Raw genomic sequence first — 18,833 nt, 5'->3', positions numbered from 1 at the left:
GAGGTTCTCCCCAAGGATTGAGGGATCCAGCTCCACATCATGCTCCTCAGCCCAAGGGTCCTGCACTGGGAAGACAAGCCCCCAGAATACCTGGCTTTGAAGACTAAAAGAAAGCCAGAGGGCTGTAGGAAACAGCGAATCTGCTCTTAAAGAATGCACACAAAATCCCACACTCCAGAACCCAGTGCAGATGCAGGAATTTGAAAGAGGCCTGGGTCAGATCCACTTGTTAACCTTGGAGAGTCTCCTGGAGAGGCAGGAGGCAACTGGCACTCCCCAGGGAGACACAGACATTGGTGGCAGCCATTTTGGGGAGCTCGTTCTATCACAAGGATACTGGGGCTGGCAAGTGCCATTTTGGAATCCTCCCTCTAGCCTATTAGCACCAGGGGTTTACCCACCTACCAGTAGGCTGGCAACAGCCCCATGACAGCCCCAGCATGGAGCCAGCCACCCCAAGGCCTGGGCCCATGCAGTAGGTGGGCACCAGCCCTGGGCCTCCCTGAGCCCCACCCACCAGTGGGCTGGAGTCACTGCATGAGGCACTGCCTGGCAACAACCAGGCCAGAGGTCAGCCCTGCCTAATAGTGTTCTCTCAGTAATCACACCTGCCACAACAGAAGGGCTACAACAGAAGCCCACACAGGGGGCACCCCTAGAGCATGTTGCTCTATTGAGCAGAGGGGATTGCACTGCTGGGCCCCATAGGAGATCTCCTACATAAGGCTAGTTCTCCAAGGTTGGGAAATGTGACCAGTCTACTGATACACAGAAATAAGGAAAGAATTAAGCAAAATGAGGAAACAGAGGAATATGTTCCAAATGAAGGAACAAGATAAAACTCCAGAAGAACTAAGTGAAGTGGAGATAAGCAGTCTACCTGATAAAGAGTTCAAAGTAATGACCACAAAGAGGATCAACAAACTCAGAAGAAGAATGGATGAACACAATGAGAAGTTTAACAAAGAGTTAGAAAATATAAAGAAGAACCAAACAGAGCTGAAGAATAAAAACTGAAATAAAAAATACTCTAGAAGGAAAGAACAGTAGATACAGAGGAACAGATTAGTAAACTGAAAGACAGAGTAGTGAAAATCACCTAAGTGAATAGAACAAAAAGACAGCAGAATTTTTAAAAACAAGAATAGTTTAAGAGATCACTGGGCCAACATTAAATGTGCTAACAGTTGCATTATAGGGGTCCCAGTAGGAGAAGAGAGACAGAAAGGGGCAGAGAAATTACTCGAAGACACAATAGATGAAACTTCCCTAACTTCCCTAACAAAGTGAACTCTAAGAGGTACACACCAAGATACATTGTAATTAAAGTGGCAAAAATTAAAGATAAAGAGAGAACCTTAAAAGCAAGAAGGGAAAAGCAACAGGTTATGTACAAGGGAACTCCTGTAAGACTATCAGCTGACTTTTCAGCAGAAACTTTCAGGCCAGAAGGGAGTGGCATATTCAAAGTGATGAAAGGAAAAAACCCTACAACCAAGAATACTCTACCTGGCAAGGGTATCATTCATATTTGAATGAGAGATAGTTTTACAGGCAAGCAAAAGCTGAAAGAGTTCAGCACCACTAAATTGGCTTCACAAGAAATGTTAAAGGGACTTCTCCAAGCAGAAAAGAAAAGGCTACAACTTGAAATATGAAAATTATGACTGGAAAAATCTCATTGGTAAAGGCAAATATACAGTAAAGGTAGTATGTCAACCACTTATAAAGCTAGTAGGAAGGTTAAAAGACAAAAGCAGTAAAATTATATATATCCACAATTAGTAGTTAAGGGATATGCGAAACAAAAAGATGTAAAACATGATGTCAACAACATTAAATATGGGGTGAGGGGAATAAAAATTTAGGGTTGTTAGATGAGCTCAAACTTAAGAGATCATCAACTTAATTTTACATATATATGTGCATATATATATATACATATATTTTTATGTATATGTTGTGATATATAATCCTCATGATAACCACAAACCAAAAATCTATAATAGATACACACAAACAAAAAGAAACATAACACTAAAATAGTCATCAAATCACAAGGGAAGAGAGCAAAAGAAGAAAGGAACAAAAAAGACTATGAAAACAATGAGAAAACAATAAACAAAATGGCAACGAGTACATATCTATCAACAATTACTTTAAATGTAAATGAACTAAATGCTCCAATCAAAAGACATAGAGCAGCTGAAGAGACAAAAAAAAAAAAAAAAAAATCCCATATATATATATATATATATATATATATATATATATATATATATATATATATATATATATATATGTAGCCTACAAGACACTCACTTCAGATCTAAAGACACAAGAGAGACTGAAAGTGAGGGGAGGGAAAAAAGTACTCCATGCAAATGGAAACAAAAAGAAAGCTGGGGAAGCAGTATTTATATCAGAAAAAATAGACTTTAAAACAAAGACTGTAACAAGAGACAAAGAAAGACATTATATAATGATCAAGGGATCAATCCAACATGAAGATAAAACAGTTGTAAATATACATGTACCCAACAGAGGAACACCTAAATAAAAAAAACAAATATTAACAAACATAAACAGAGAAGTTGATAGTTAACACAATAATAGTAGGAAACCTTAATACCCCACTTACATCAATGGACAGATCATCCACATGGAAAATCAATTAGGAAACACTAGCCTAACAACACATTGGACCACATGGACTTAATAGCTATATCTAGAACATTCCATCCAAAAGCAGCAGAATACACATTCTTTTCAAGTGCACATGGAACATTCTTCAGGACAGATTACATGCTAGGCCACAAAATAAGTATCAGCAAATTTAAGAAAACTGAATTATATCAGGCTTCTTAACTGATAGTATGAGACTAGAAATCAAGACAAAACTGCAAAAAACACAAACACGTGGAGGATGAACAATATGCTCCTAAGCAACCAATGAGTCACTGAAGAAATCAAAGAGGAAATTAAAAGATACCTGGATCAACTATATACCTCAATAAAAAAGGTACCTGGAGACAAATGAAAATGGATACACAAGGATCCAAAACCTAAAGGACGCACCAAAAGCAGTTCTAAGAGGAAAGTTTATAGCAAAAGAAGCCTACCCTAGGATACAAGAAAAATCCCAAAAAACAACTTAATCTTACACCTAAAGGAAGTAGAAAAAGAAGAACAAACCCAAAGTTAATAGAAGGAAATAAATAGTAAGGATCAGAGTGTTAATAAGTGAAATAGAGATTAAAAAACAACAGAGAAGATAAATGAAACTAAGAGCTGTATCTTTGAAAAGATAAACAAAACTGATAAATCTTTAGCCAGACTCAACAAGAAAAAAAGAGAGAGGGCCCAAATAAAATCAGAAATGAAAGAGAGGTTACAATCAACACCACAGAAATACAAAGAATCATAGGAGATTACTACAAATAATTATAAGCCAATAAAAAGGACAACCTAGAAGAAATGAATAAGTTCCTAGAAATGTACAATCTCCTAAGACTGAGTTAGGAAGAAATAGAAAATATGAAGAGACCAATTACCAGCAATGAAACTGAATCAGTAATCAAAAATTCGCAACAAACAAAAGGCCAGGACCAGACAGCATCACAGATAAATTTTACCAAACATTAAAAGAACAGTTACTAATGTCCTTCTGAAGCTATTCCAAAAAATTGAAGAGGAAGGAACACTTCCAAACTCATTCTACAAGGTCAGCATCACACTGACACCAAAATCAGACAGAGACACCACAATAAAACAAAACTGCAGGCCAATATCACTGATGAACATAGATACAAAATTCCTCACAAAATATTAGCAAACCAAATTAAACAATACATTAAAAAGATTACACACCATGATCAAGCAGGATTTATGCCAGGATGATTCAATAGCTACAAATCAATCAATGTGATACATTAACAAATTGAAGAATAAAAATCATATGATCTCAATAGACACAGAAAAAACTTTTGACAAAAGTCAACATCCATTTATGATAAAAGAAGAAAACTCTCAACAAAGTGGGTATAGAGGGAACCATACCTCAACATAATAAAGGCTATATATGACAAACTTACAGCCAACATCATATTAAATGGTTAAAAGTTGAAAGAATTTCCTCTAAGATCAGAAACAAAATGAGGATGTCTCCTTTCACCACTTTTATTCAACGTAGTATTGGAATTCCTAGCCACAGAATTAGACAAGAAAAAGAAATAAAAGGAATGCAAATTGAAAAGGATGAACTAAACCATTACTGTTTGAGATGACATGATACTACATATAGAAAATCCTAAAGACACCACCAGTTCTAAACTGTTAGAACTCATCAATGAAGTCAGTAAAGTTGAAGGATACAAAATTAATATACAGAAATCTATTGTTCAATATCACTAAAATCATTTCTATACACTAACAACAAACTATTAGAAAGAGAAATTAGGAAAACAGTTCCAGGGACTTCCCTGGTGGTGCGGTGGTTAAGAATCCACCTGCCAATGCAGGGTACATGGGTTCGAGCCCTGGTCCGGTAAGATGCCACATGCCGTGGAGAAACTAAGCCCATGTGCCACAACTACTGAGCCTGCACTCTACAGCCCACAAGCCACAACTACTGAGCCAATGTGCCACAACTACTGAAGCCCATGAGTCTAGAGCCTATGCTTCGCAACAAGAGAAGCCACCACAATGAGAAGCCTGCACACCAAAACGAAGGGTAGTCCCCGCTCACCACAAGTAGAGAAAGCCCACACGCAGCAACGAAGACCCAAAGCAGCCAAAAATAAATACATAAATTAATTAATTAAAAAATTGAAAACAATTCCATTTACAATTATATCAGAAAGAATAAAAAGTCTAGGAATAGGTATAACCAAGGTGGTAAAAGACCTGTACTCAAAAATTATAAGACACTGATGAAAGAAACTGACGATGACACAAACAAATAGAAAGATATGCTGTGCTCATGGACTGGAAGAAACAATACTGTTGAAATGACCATACTATCCAAAGTAATCCACAGATTGCCTATAAAAATTCCCTGGCATTTTTCACAGAACTAGAATAAATAATTCTAAAATTTGTATGGAAACACAAAAGACCCAAATAATCTTGAGAAAGAACAAAGCTGGAGGTGTCATGCTCCCTGTTTCAAACTATACTACAAAGCTACAGTAATCAAGACATTATGTTACTGGCACAAAAACAGACACATAAATCAATGGAACAGAATAGAGAGGCCAGGAATAAACCCATACTGATCAAATTAATCTACAAGGGAGGCAAGAAGATACAATAGGGAAAAGACAGCCTCTTCAATAAATGGTGTTGGGAAGACAGGCCAGCTACATGCAAAAGAATCAACTTGGACTACTTTCTCACATCATACACAAAAATAAACTCAAAATGAATTAAAGACTTAAATATAAGATGTGAAACCATAAAACTTCTAGAAAAAACATAGGCAGTACTCTCTTTGATGTTGGACTTAGCAATATTTTTTTGGATCTCTCTACTCAGGCAAGAGAAACAGAAGCAAAAATAAACAAATGGGACTACTAAAATACTTTGCACAGTGAAGGAAACCATCAACAAAACAAAAGGCAACCTACCAAATTGATATTTGCAATGATACATCCGACATGGGGTTAATATCCAATATATATAAATTCATACATCTCAATATCAAAAAAACAAACAATCCAATTTAAAAATGGGCAGAGGACCTTTTCTTCCCAAGGAAGACATAAAGATGGTCAACAGACACGTGAAAATATGCTCAATATCACTAAAGTCATCACAGAAAGGTAAATCAAAACCACAATGAGATATCACCTTTCACCCTTCAGAATGGCTATTATCAAAAAGACAAGAAATAACAAGTGCTGGCAGGGATGTGGAGAAAATGGAATGCTTGTGTACTGTTGGTGAGACTGTACATTGGTTTAGCCACTATGAAAAACAATATGGAGGTTCCTGAAAAGATTAAAACAGAACTACCATATGATCCAGCAATTCCACCTTTAGGTATACGTCTGAAAGAAATGAAATAATTTAAAAGAATATACACATGCCAATATTCATTGCAGTATTATTTATAATAGCTAAGATATGGAAGCAACCTAAGTGCCCACTGATAAATGAACAGATAAGAAAAATGTGGGATATATATATTAATATTATATATATAATATATATGATATATATATTAATTATAATATATAATATATATATTATATATGTTAATAGTCCCACAATATTATGTGGGACTATTAGAGGAAGTATGTGCAGAGATTATTAGAATGATTTAAAAGAAAGAGACAACCATATGCTATCTGAAAGAGTTACACTTTAAATATAAAGATACAGACAGGTTGAAAATAAATGGATGGAGAAGATATATCATGAAAACAATAGTAAGAAGGCTAGAGGAGCTATATTAATATCAGATAAAACAGAATTCAAGAAAAAGTGTACTAGGGGAGTTAAAGTGAGAGATTTCATAATGATAAAAGGGTCAATTCATCAGATAGATATAACAATCATAATGTATATAAACTTAATGACAATGTTTCAAAATACATGAAACAAAAATGAAAAAAATTAAAGGCAGAAACACAGTCATAGTTTTTAATAGCCTTTTCTCAGCAATTAAGAGCAAAGATAAAGATGATCTGAACAACACCATCAAACACCTTGACTGAACTGATACAGACTACTACATTACACCCAACAACTGCCAAATATACACTCTTTCCAAGTACACATAATTTGTTTACAAAGATAAACTATATGTGGGTCCACAGAAGTCTCAAATTTAAAAGAATGGAAATCATACTCTAAATGATCCCAAAGGAATTAAATCAGGCACCAATAAAAATAAAATATTTACAAAACTCCAAATAGCTGGAAATTAAACAATGCACTTCTAAATAATTCATAGGTCAAAGAAGAAACTGAGAGATATTTAAGGAATATTTTGACCTAATTGATAATGAAAAAATATATATTTTCTGGGATGCAGCTAGAAGACATGCTTAGAGAAAATCTATAGCTTTAAATGCTTATAGAGTTGACCCTTGAACAACACAGTTTTGAAGTGTGCAGACCCACTTATACACGATTTTTTTCCAGTAATTATGTACTATAGTACTACATGATCTGCAGTTGGTCGAATCTGTGGATGCAGGACCGTGGATATGGAGAGCCAACTGTAAAGTTATACTGGATTTTCGACTGCATGGAGGGTTGCCCCTAACCACCATGTTGTTCAAAGGTCAACTGTATTAAAGAGAAGTAAGGAATAAAATAAATGATCTTCGTTTGTGTCTTAAAAAGCTAGAAAAAGAAGACAAAAGTAAACCCAAAGTAAGTAGAAGGAATAAAATAAGAGTAGAAATCAACAAGATAGAACACAATCAATAGAAACAATTAATAGAGCCAAAAGTTGGTTCATTGAAAACATCAACAAAATTGATAAGCCCCAAGTTGAATGATAAAAAAGAAAGAAGAGAAATTGCCCAAATCCGGAATGAAAGATGGATTATCACTACAGACCTGAAAGGATAAGGAAATATTATGAACAACTTTATACTAATAAATTAAACAACTTAGATGAAACTGATAAACTCTTTGAAAAGTAAAATTTATCATTTCTCCCAGTTCCACTCAGGGATATAGAGAGCTAGAAGGAGCATCACTCACAGCCTTACAACAACAACAACAAAAAGCTGGACAAATACTAAGTTCACATCTTCAACTCATTAAAGTTCTGAGAGCAACCAAGTGGCCAAAATCTAGAGAAACAGGGACCTGCAGGGAGACACTGGATATGAGCAATAGCATAACTGAACAAGATGTAGCTGGACACTTGTACAAAGAATTCAGACAAATGGCAAATTTATGGAGGTCAGCTAGGTATAAACAGAGAGAGTTAAGCCACTGGAGAGTTTGCACCATCTTGCAGGCCTTTACTTCAAAATCCCACCAGGTGGCATAGAAAAGTCTGAGAGAGTCCTGAGAAAGTCTCCCTTGTGGTGCAGAACATCAGCAGTGGCAAGAGGGACACGAAAGTCTGCTAGTAACCTGTACCTCTATCTCCCCTATGTACCTTAATCTGTGCATGGAAGGACAACAAACACTGTCACTCATAAAGCACTGGCAAAAATCCACTGAAGCTGGGGAAAGGGAAAAGGGCAAAACTTCTACAATTAGGGAGATGGCAGGAATATCTGCTGGGCTTAGAACAACGCCAGAGGCAGGAAAGGAACACTAAGAAGACCACACCCCTAAGACCCAAGGACTTAGGTCTGCCTAAGACAAGGCTTAATCAGGAGCATGCTCCTCTTTCCTTCACTCCCTTCAACGAGGCTAATAAGCATGGGGGTTAGACATACTCTTTAGGAGATTCCACACAAAGGAAATACCTAAAGTTGAGGATAGAACAGATGTTGGGGGAAAACTCTCTAGAGCACAAGCTATCATCCTAAACACAAGATGTCACTAGAGGAATCTGAAGCCTGGGGTGAACTGAAGGGAGCCCTATCAACAAGAAATCTCAAGCCAAGACAAACTCTTACTTAGTTGAACTAAAACCACCATACTAAATGTGTAGCAAAAGAAAACGTTTCCCATTTGGGGGCAAAAAACTTATTTTCTTTTTCCATTCCTATCTTATGCAAGATAGGAGCTTTAAGCAAGGGGGAAAAAATCACAAAGCATATGAAAAGGAAAAAATAAAAACACACTCCCAAGAGACAAAGCAATCATCAGAATCAGACTCAAATATGACACAGATATTGGAACAATGTGTTAGGGAATTTAACAATGAATCATATGTTAAAGACCCTACTTTAAAATATAGAGAACATGCAGGATCAGATGGGTAATTTTAGCAGAGAAATGAAAACCATATGAAGTATCAAATGGAAATGTTAGAGAAGGAAAAAAATTAAAGATGAAGAACGTCTTTGATGGGTTCATCAGTAGACCTGACACAACAAAGGAAAGAATCGGTGAATTTGAAGATAAGTCTATAGAAACTACGCTAACTAAAAAACAAAGGAAAAAGAGTTGAGACAGTATCCATGAGCTGTGGAAAATATCAAAGGGCTTTAAATACACATAATTGGAATCTTAGAAGGAAAGAAGAGAAAAAACAGGGCAGAAAAAATGTTTTAAAAAACAATGACTAAAAATTTTCCAAATTAATGACTAAACAACAAACAGAGATCTTTAAGTCTTACAGAACTCCAAGCAGGATAAATACTTAACAAATAAGCAAAACTCCTAGGTACATCATATTCCAACTGCTGAAAATAAAAATCAAAGAGAAAATCTTAGAGGTACCCAAAGAGGAAAAAGACATTATATACAGAGAACAAAGATAAGAATTACAGTAGACTTCCATTCAGAAACCATGCAAACTAGAAAACAATGGAATGATATCTTTAAAATGCTGAGAGGAAGGAAAAAAAAACCTGGCAGCTCAGAATTCTATACCCAGTGAGAATATATTTCAAAAATAAAGGAGAAACATATAATTCCTAAAAAGAGCAAAAGTTATTTGTCAGCAGACCTATAAAAAACGTTAAAGGAAATTCTTCAGGTAGAAAAATTCTTCAGTTTCAGACAGAAACTTGGACTTACACAAAGAAATAAGAGCCCTAGAAATTGAATAAAAGATGGTAAAATTAAATTATTTCCATCTAATTTATATAAAAGATAACTGACTCAAGAAAAAATAGTAGTGATGTACTATTGTCTGTTTATAGCATATGTAAAAGTAAAATGTATGAACACAATAGCCCAAGGGATAAAAGCGAATTGGAAATAGACTGTCATAAGATCCTTACACTACACATGAAGTGGTATAATAGTACTTGAAGGTAGACTCTGATTAATTAAAGACATATATTGTAAACCCCAGGGAAACAGAAAAAAAATTTACAAAGAGGCATACAAAATAATTCAATAGAATAAATAGAATGGAATTATATTTTTAAAAACTCAGTTAACTCAAGAAAAGGCAGAGGAAATAAGAAACAAAGAACACATGTAACAAGTAAAAAAAAAAGCCAGGTGGTAGATTTTAATACAACAATCAATAATCACCTTAAATCTGAATGGCTTAAACATACCAACAAAAAGATATGATGAGGTTGGATAAAAAAGTAAGACCCAACTATATGTTGTCTACAAAGAAACCTTCTTTAAATACAAAGGCATAAATAATTTAAAGTCAAAATGATGAGAAAAGATATCCCATATAAACATTAACCAAAAGTAAACTATATTAATATAAGACAAAGTAGACTTGAGAGGGGCATTGTGTAATGATAAAAGGGTCATTCTCTAATAAGACATGATCTTAAATGTGTATATATATAACAACAGAGCTTCAAAATACATGAAGCAAAAACTGAGAACTGAAAGGAGAGAAAAATCCACAACAGTAGCTGAAGACATCAATATTTCTCTCTCAGTACTTGATAGAACTACTAGACAGAAAACCAGTAAGCTTGACATAAATGCCAAGATACACCATATTCTGCATCATAAAACAAATAATTAACAAATTTAAAAGAAAAGAAACCATACAAAGTATTTCTTTGGTCATAATGAAATTAAACTAGAAATTAATAACAGAAAGATATCTATAAATCCCTAAATGTATGGAAATTAAACAACAAACTTTTAAATACCCATGGGTACCAAAGTAAGTCTCAAAGGAATGTTAAAGATATTTTTATCTAAGTGAGAATTAAAATAAAACATATTGCAATTTGAGGGATATAGCTAAAGCAGGGCTTAGAGGAAAATTTATAGCGTTAACTGCTTATAAGAAAAGAAGAATGGTCTTAAATCAGTAATACAAGCTTCCATTTTAAGAAACTAAAGGAAAAAGAGAAAATTAAAGCCATAGCAAAAAGTAGGAAGGAAATAATAAAGAGTATAAATCAACGCAGTTGAAAACAGAAAAATAGAGAAAAATCAATGATACTAAAAGGTATTTTTAGGGGGAAAAAATAGTAACATTGATAAGCCTCTAGATGAAATGGACTAACTTTCTGAGACACAAACTACCAAAATTTATTCATGAAGAAATTGATAACCTGAATATTCCTCTATTAAAGAAATTGAATTCATAGTTTTAAAACTATCTAACACAGAAAACCCCAGACTGAAATGGTTTCACTTGAAAGTTTTCCCAACAATCTAAGAAAAAAAAAATTCTACATAATATTCCAGAAAATAAGAGGATAGAACACTTCCTAACTCATTTTATGAGGCTACTACTACCCTATTACCAAAACCAGATAAAGATAATAAAAGAAAGGAAAACTACAGATCAGAATTTCTCATGAACATTGCAAAAATCCTCAATAGAATATTATCAAATTGAATCAGAATAAATAAAAAGGAAAATACATCAGCGTTTATCCCAGGAATGTATGGCTGGTTCAATATTTTAAAAGAAGTCAATGTAATTCATAATATTAATAGACTGAAAAAGAAAACAGTATGATCATATAAATTGATACAGGAAAATAATTTGGCAAAATTCAACAACAATTCATATTAAAAATTAACAGCAAACTAGGAATAGAAGGGAATGTTTCCAGCCTGATAAAGGCACCTATGTAATAACCCACAGCTAACATCACACCTAATGGTGAAATACTGAATAACTTCCCCCTAAGATTAGGTACAAAGTGAAGATATCCTATCTCCCCACCCCTATTCGACATCCTACTGGAAGTCCTATCTGGTGACATTATGTAAGAAAGAGAAATAAAAGGCACATGTGTTGAAAAGGAACGAATGAAACTGTCTCCATTTGCAGACAACATGACTGCTTACATAGAAGATTCCAAAGAATCTACGAAAAAGCTACTAGACCTACTAAGTGAGTTTAGCATGATCACAGGATATAAGGTTAATATAAAAATCAACTATTTCTATATACTAGCAATGAATAATGGGCATTCAAAATAAAATATCAAAAAGCAACATCACTTATAATAGTAACAAAAACCGAAAAAGAAGAAAAGAAAAATAAGTATAAATCCAACAAGATATGTGCAGGATTTGCATTATGAAAATTACAAAATATTGATAAAGGAAATCAAAGACGATGTAAGTAAATAGAGAAATACACCATGTTCATGGACTGAAGGACTCAAAATTGGTAAAATGTTGCACCTATAGGTCTAATTCAATCCCAATTAAAATCCCACAGGCATTTAAAAATATTAACAAGCTAATTCAAAATATATATGGAGGGACTTCGCTGGTGGCACAGTGGTTAAGAATCCACCAGCCAATGCAAGGGACACGGGCTGGAGCCCTGGTCCAGGAAGATCCCACATGCCGCGGAGCAACTAAGCCCTTGCACCACAACTACTGCACCTGCGCTCTAGAGCCCACGAGCCACAACTACTGAGCCTGCGTGCCACAACTACTGAAGCCCACGCCCCTAGAACCCGTGCTCCACAAGAGAAGCCACCACAATGAGAAGCCCATGCACCGCAATGAAGAGTAGCCCCCGTTCTCTGCAACTAGAGAAAGCCTGCATGCAGCAACAAAGACCCAACACAGCCAAAAATAAATTAATTAATTAATTAATTTAAAAAATATATATATATGGAAAGGCAAAATACTAGAAGAGCTAAAATAATTTTTAAAAAGAACAAAGTGGTACAAAAATCAAAACAGTATAGTACTGGCAGAAAAACAGACGCACAGATCAATGGGACAGAATAGAGAGCCCAGAAATAAACCCACACACTTATAGTCAAAGAATCTATGACAAAGGGGGCAAGAAAAGACAGTCTCTTCAGTAAGTGGTCCCGGAAAAACTGGGCAGCTACATGTAAAAGAATGAAATTAGAACATTTTTAACATCATATACCAAAACTCAAAATGGGGTAAAGACCTAAATGTAAGACCAGAAACCATACAAATCCTAGAAGAAAACATAGGCAGAACACTCTTTGACATAAATCATAGCAATATTTTTTTGGATCTGTCTCCTAAGGTAAAGGGAAAAAAAGCAAAAATAAACAAATAGGACCTAATTAGACTTAAAAGCTCTTGCACAGCAAAGGAAACCATCAACAAAATGAATAGACAACCTACTGAATAGGAGAAAATATTTGCAAAATGATATGACTGATAAGGCGTTAATATTCAAAATATAAACAGCTCATACTACTCAATGTCAAAACAAAAACAAAAACAAAAAAACAACCTGATTAAAAAATGGGCAGAAGACCTGAATAGACATTTCTCCAAAGAACACAAAGATAGTCAACAGGCACAATGAAGGATGCTCAACATCGTTAACTACCAGAGAAATACAAATCAAAACCACAATGAAATACCACCTCACATCTGCAAGAGTAGCTATCATCAAAAAGACCACAAAAACCAAATGTTGGCGAGGACGTGGAGAAGAGAACCCTTGTACACTGTTGGTGGGAATGTAAACTGGTGCAGTCACTATGGAAAACAGTATGAAGGTTCCTAAAATAACTAAAAATAGAACTACCATATGACCCAGCAATTCCACTCCTGGGTATATATATGAAAACAAAAACGTGAACTTGAAAAGATATATGCACCCCAATGTCCATAGCAGCATTATTTACAATAGCCAAGATATGGAAGCAACCTAAGGGTCCATCAAAAGATGAATGGATAAAGAAAATGTGAGATATATATATATATATATATATATATATATATATATATATATATATGTAATGGAATACAACTTAGCCATAAAAAAGAATGAATTTTTGCCATTTGCAACGACATGGATGGACTTGGAGGTTATTATGCTTAGTGAAGAAAGTCAGATAGAGAAAGCAAATACTGTATGATATCACTTATATGTGGAATCTAAAAAATACAACAAACTAGTGAATATAACAAAAAAAGAAGCAGACACAGATACAGAGAACACTAGTGGTTACCTGTGTGGAAAGGGAAGAGGGGAGAGACGAGATAGGAGTAGGGGGTTAAGAGGTACCAACTACTATATATAAAATAAATAATCTGCAAGGATATATTGTACAGCATACGGAATACAGCTAATATTTTAGAATAGCTATAAATGGAGTATAACCTTTAAACTGTGAATCACTATGTTATACATCTGAAACTTATATAATATTGTAAATCAACTATACCTCAACTTAAAAAATAAAGAAGAAAAAGAGCATTTTAGAAAAGAAAAAAAAGTAAAAAGAACAAGGTTAGAGGACTTGCACCACCCAATCTCAAGATTCATTATAAATCTACAGTAATCAAAACAATGTGGTATTGGTAAAAGGACAGACATACAAATCAATGGAAAAGAATAGAGAGTCCAGAAATAGACCCATACAAACATGGTCAATTGATTATTGCCAGGGAGCTCCCTGGTTGCCTAGTGGTTAGGATTCCGGGCTTTCACTCGTGGCCCAGGTTCAATCCCTGGTTGGGGAACTGAGACCCCGCAAGCTGCACAGCGCAGCCAAAGGAAAAAAAAATTGATTATTGCCAAAGGTACAAATGCAGTTCAATGGAGAAAGGGTAGTCTTTTCAGCAAATGATGCAAAAAAAAAAAATGTATCTTGATACATACCTCACATCTTATATAAAAACTTAAAATGTACCACAGACATAAATGTAAGTACAAAACTCTAAAACTTTTAAAAGAAAACATAGGAGAAAAATTTATGACCTTGGGTTTGGCAAAGAGCTTTTAAATATGACACCAAAAGCATGTTCCAATTATAGATCGGACTTTATCAAAATTAAAAATTTTTATTCTGTGAAAGACACTGTTAATAAAAAGATAAGCCACAGATGGGGAGAAAATATTTGCAAATAAAGGACCTGTGTCCAGAATACATAAAGAATTTGCATAATTCAACAATAAGAAAACAAACAACCCAAATTTTTAATGAAAACAGATATTCAGATGGAAAATAAGCATGTGAAAAGATGCTCAACATCATTAGACTTTAGGGAAATACAAATTAAAACTACAGCAATATACCACTTTATACCTATTAGAAAGGGGGCTTCCCTGGTGGTGCAGTGGTTGAGAATCTGCCTGCCAATGCAGGGGACACGGGTTCGAGCCCTGGTCTGGGAAGATCCCACATGCCACGGAGCAACTGGGCCCGTGAGCCACAATTACTGAGCCTGCACATCTGGAGCCTGTGCTCCGCAACAATAGAGGCCGCGATAGTGAGAGGCCCGCGCGCCGCGATGAAGAGTGGCCCCCGCTTGCCACAACTAGAGAAAGCCCTCGCACAGAAACGAAGACCCAACACAGCCAAAAATAAATTAATTAATTAATTAAATAAAATATGTATGTTATCTCTAAAAATAAATAAATAAATAAATAAATAAATGGATAGCAACATTAAAAAAAAATAGTTGGTATAAAAAGAAAAATTCCAGGTTTTTAACTGAAATTTTCATCTTTAAACCAACTGTTGAAGGTTTTTTAAAACACAATCCAAAGTTTCCTTAAATTCTTTCTATCATTAGTTATACCATCCTTTTGACTTCTAAGAAGTTTGGGAAGGTTTACTTTAATACAATTGTGATATGTTATGGACACCCTGAAGAAGCAAGATTGATTCTCACCCAAAATTTGGTTTGGATGTTGAGATTGATGACACCACACATTCCAATAGGGTATGAAAAAGTTATTACTCATATAATAACATTTTCTGGGGAGAGCAGACCAGCCCTCACAAGCTGGTCTGAAAATGGCTTAATAGAGCAGAGAAGGGAGACTGGCTTTTGGTTTTTATGGTGGTTAGGGGTGGGCCATGGCAAAAGTTCCTATACATGGTTTGAACTTCCCAGTGATGCCAAAGAAGGAAACACCTGTGCTTTCTTACCAGCTTGACCAGATGTGGGGCAGAAGGGGAAGAAAACAGGGTGAGGCTCAAAATCTTTCAGCAGTCACACATCTAGATATGGATCAGACTCTTTATTTCTTGATAACTCAATACAACTAATTTTAAAAAGCACAAATACAAAGATATTGAGCAATTATGTTTATATAATTTCATCAAATTTTAATTATCTTCATTTAAGCTATATAATTGATTGACAAGCAAATACTACATATAAAACATAAAGGTGAATTTTTTGTTGAAGACAGGAAACAAAATTTTAAATGTTCTTCAAAAAAGTTTAAGCAAAAATAAATATTAACAGTATCACAATTAATGCAACCAACCAATTTTCAGAAATTACTCTAGCCTTTCACATTTAATTTCCTTCTACTAAAGCTATTAGAATAAATGATAATATTTGAATTTTTGTTGTATTAGAAGAAAATAACACATTTTATTCACTATCAATAACATAAATTCTTTGAGATCATTATTAAAGTACCACTCTTTTACTGCAGCAGTGAAGCATAGGTTCTGTACGAATATAGCTTGCAAAATCAAAACCAAAATAAATTATGATAGCTAATGCTGCAAATAAAAACAAAAGTAGATGACAGTCTTAATTTCCTTCAATACTTAAATAAATATAATCAAATAATGTTACTATGGTAACCCATTATTTCTTTAATCAACAAAAAAAAGTGGTCTTCATAGTTTAATAATGTAAATTTCTGCCCTAGATGATTACTGAGTAGTAAAATAATTCAATAGATTAGTAACTAGTTCAAAAAAAAGTAAATTGTGTGGTATTTTGTGAGGAGGATGAAAACTCTTTTACAGAAGAAGGTGTTGAGTTTTGATCCTGTTCAAATGGAAATGGAAAACTAAAATCATCTCTTCCAGCTCCAAATGTATGAGTTGAAGAGTCCGATGGAAAAGAAAAAGTAAAGGTATCTTCTCCTTCTGGTTTCCCAAATAAGTTTCCTGAGGAAGATAAATATTACAATATCATGCTATTCATGTTACATAATATGATTAATTTGGTTATAATCTACTAAATTACAGTATACTGCACACAATAAATAGGTTAACATTGAATCACATATTTAACTGTTTTCCTCTTATGTGTAAAGCATTGTCCTTTATACTGTGGAAGGTTAAACAGGTCCAAACTTAAACCCCACTTTCATGTAATTTGAATTCAAGTATATAAAGAACTAGTATATAGGGTAGAAAGAGGAGTAATAAATCTCAAATGGAGAGAATAGCACAGAGGAACAGAAATAGGTGTGCATAGGAAATATAAGGGTAACAGAAGTCAATTCAGCTTATCAGAAGCATTGAGAAATAACAAAGAGTTATTAAAATGGAATTAATAAAGATGAGCTTGTAAAGACTGCTGAATTTCCAGCTATAGAATCTGGACTTTATTTGATAGATAAGATGAACCCATTAAAAGTTTACAAGCATGGGCTTCCCTGGTGGCGCAGTGGTTGAGAATCTGCCTGCCAATGCAGGGGAACCGGGTTCGAGCCCTGGTCCGGGAAGATCCCACATGCCGCGGAGCAACTAAGCCCGTGAGCCACAACCACTGAGCCTGCGCGTCTGGAGCCTGTGCTCTGCAACGGGAGAGGCCGCGACAGTGAGAGGCCCGCGCACTGCGATGAAGAGTGGCCCCCGCTCTCCGCAACTGGAGAAAGCCCTCGCACAGAAACGACGACCCAACACAGCCAAAAATAAATAAATAAATAAAGTTTAAAAAAAAAAAAAAAAAAGTTTACAAGCAGAGATATGACAAGATTTGAACTGCTTTATAAGGATTACTCAGGAGAGAATGTGTAGAAAGCCTGGAACAGGAAAATGTTTAGAAATGGGGCTAACAGGAAAGAGATGATGAAAGCTTGGCATTACCTACAATCATAGAAAAGGGAATGGAGAAAGAAATGTTAGATTTGAGACATATTGTATAAGTCAAATTTATTCAACTATTACTTATTGCATAACTACAATATACTGTTTGTGGCACTGTTCAAGGAAATTGACGAAACAGTGAAAAGGATTTTATAGTTTTAAAAGGAATTTTTGAACTCAACTTTACATAAAGAATTACTTGGTTAATGATTCCCAGAATTGCCTTTAAGGAAAAATATTGTTTTTCATTCATTATATTATTTAAGACTATAATTATAAAAATATATTTTCAACATCTTAATTAGAATTTTTAATTACTATTAAACAATTTTAAATGTACAGTAATCCAAAGACTTACTTGAAATAAGTCTTTTAAAGCATTTATATTTTTTCCACAGAGAACCAATTCAATTAATACATTAAGCAAAACAATTTACTTTGTGCCACTTTGAAATTTCATATATTTTCAAATATCTCAGTTATTTTACCCTAAATAAAGCTGAGCCAACCAGCAATAGGGTGGGTGGGTAGATGGATGGCTGGAGGGATGGACAGATGGATGGACTGATCCTTGGGTTCTTCCTCTCTCCCTTTCTCACTTCAGTACATATCCATAAGACTTAAACAAAGGAAAACAGCTATAACATAGCTATAGATCCAGAAAGAACTAAAAATCTTGAATCTCCCTTTGAAAAATGAATTTGACATTATTTTAATTTCAGAACAAAAGAAGTTCATATGAAGTCTTCATAAAACTCCTGTGATCACCTTAAATAAAATAATAGATTACTGTGCAAGATTACTGTGTAGTCTAGGTGCAGTGGAGAATTCAAAGGTAAACAAAACAAGAGTCCCTGCCCTCAAAGAACCTATGATTAGAAAAGGTTTTATATATATTCATAAATAATGAGAGTATAATAATGGTATAGATACAAAAAAGTATTTTAAAAAAGACATTCAGAAAAGTGAGGGAAAGAGCTTTTTTTTTCAAAATAGAAA

At 34.5% G+C, this 18,833-nt stretch overlaps 1 protein-coding gene across 10 annotated transcripts in view; it reads right to left on the bottom strand.

Moving 5' to 3' along the window:
• LOC309626115 (protein SIX6OS1) overlaps positions 1–18,833 on the bottom strand; it is a 233,849-nt gene that overhangs the window by 9,186 nt on the left and 205,830 nt on the right. For 9 of the 10 annotated variants that reach the window (XM_082386564.1, XM_082386556.1, XM_082386555.1 and 6 more), the window contains one exon: positions 2,291–16,907. The exons of the other annotated variant lie outside the window; for it this stretch is intronic. In XM_082386564.1, coding sequence (XP_082242690.1) covers positions 16,708–16,907 — 200 coding nt within the window. In that variant the 3' untranslated portion in view covers positions 2,291–16,707. Of the gene's footprint in view, positions 1–2,290; positions 16,908–18,833 lie in introns of those variants that run through there. 10 annotated transcript variants of the gene reach the window in all.

Source organism: Balaenoptera borealis (genome assembly GCF_965194805.1).
Source record: "Balaenoptera borealis genome assembly, chromosome: 3".
NCBI classification, from domain to species: Eukaryota; Metazoa; Chordata; class Mammalia; order Artiodactyla; family Balaenopteridae; genus Balaenoptera; species Balaenoptera borealis.
This window is presented reverse-complemented; position numbering and strand designations above follow the sequence as displayed.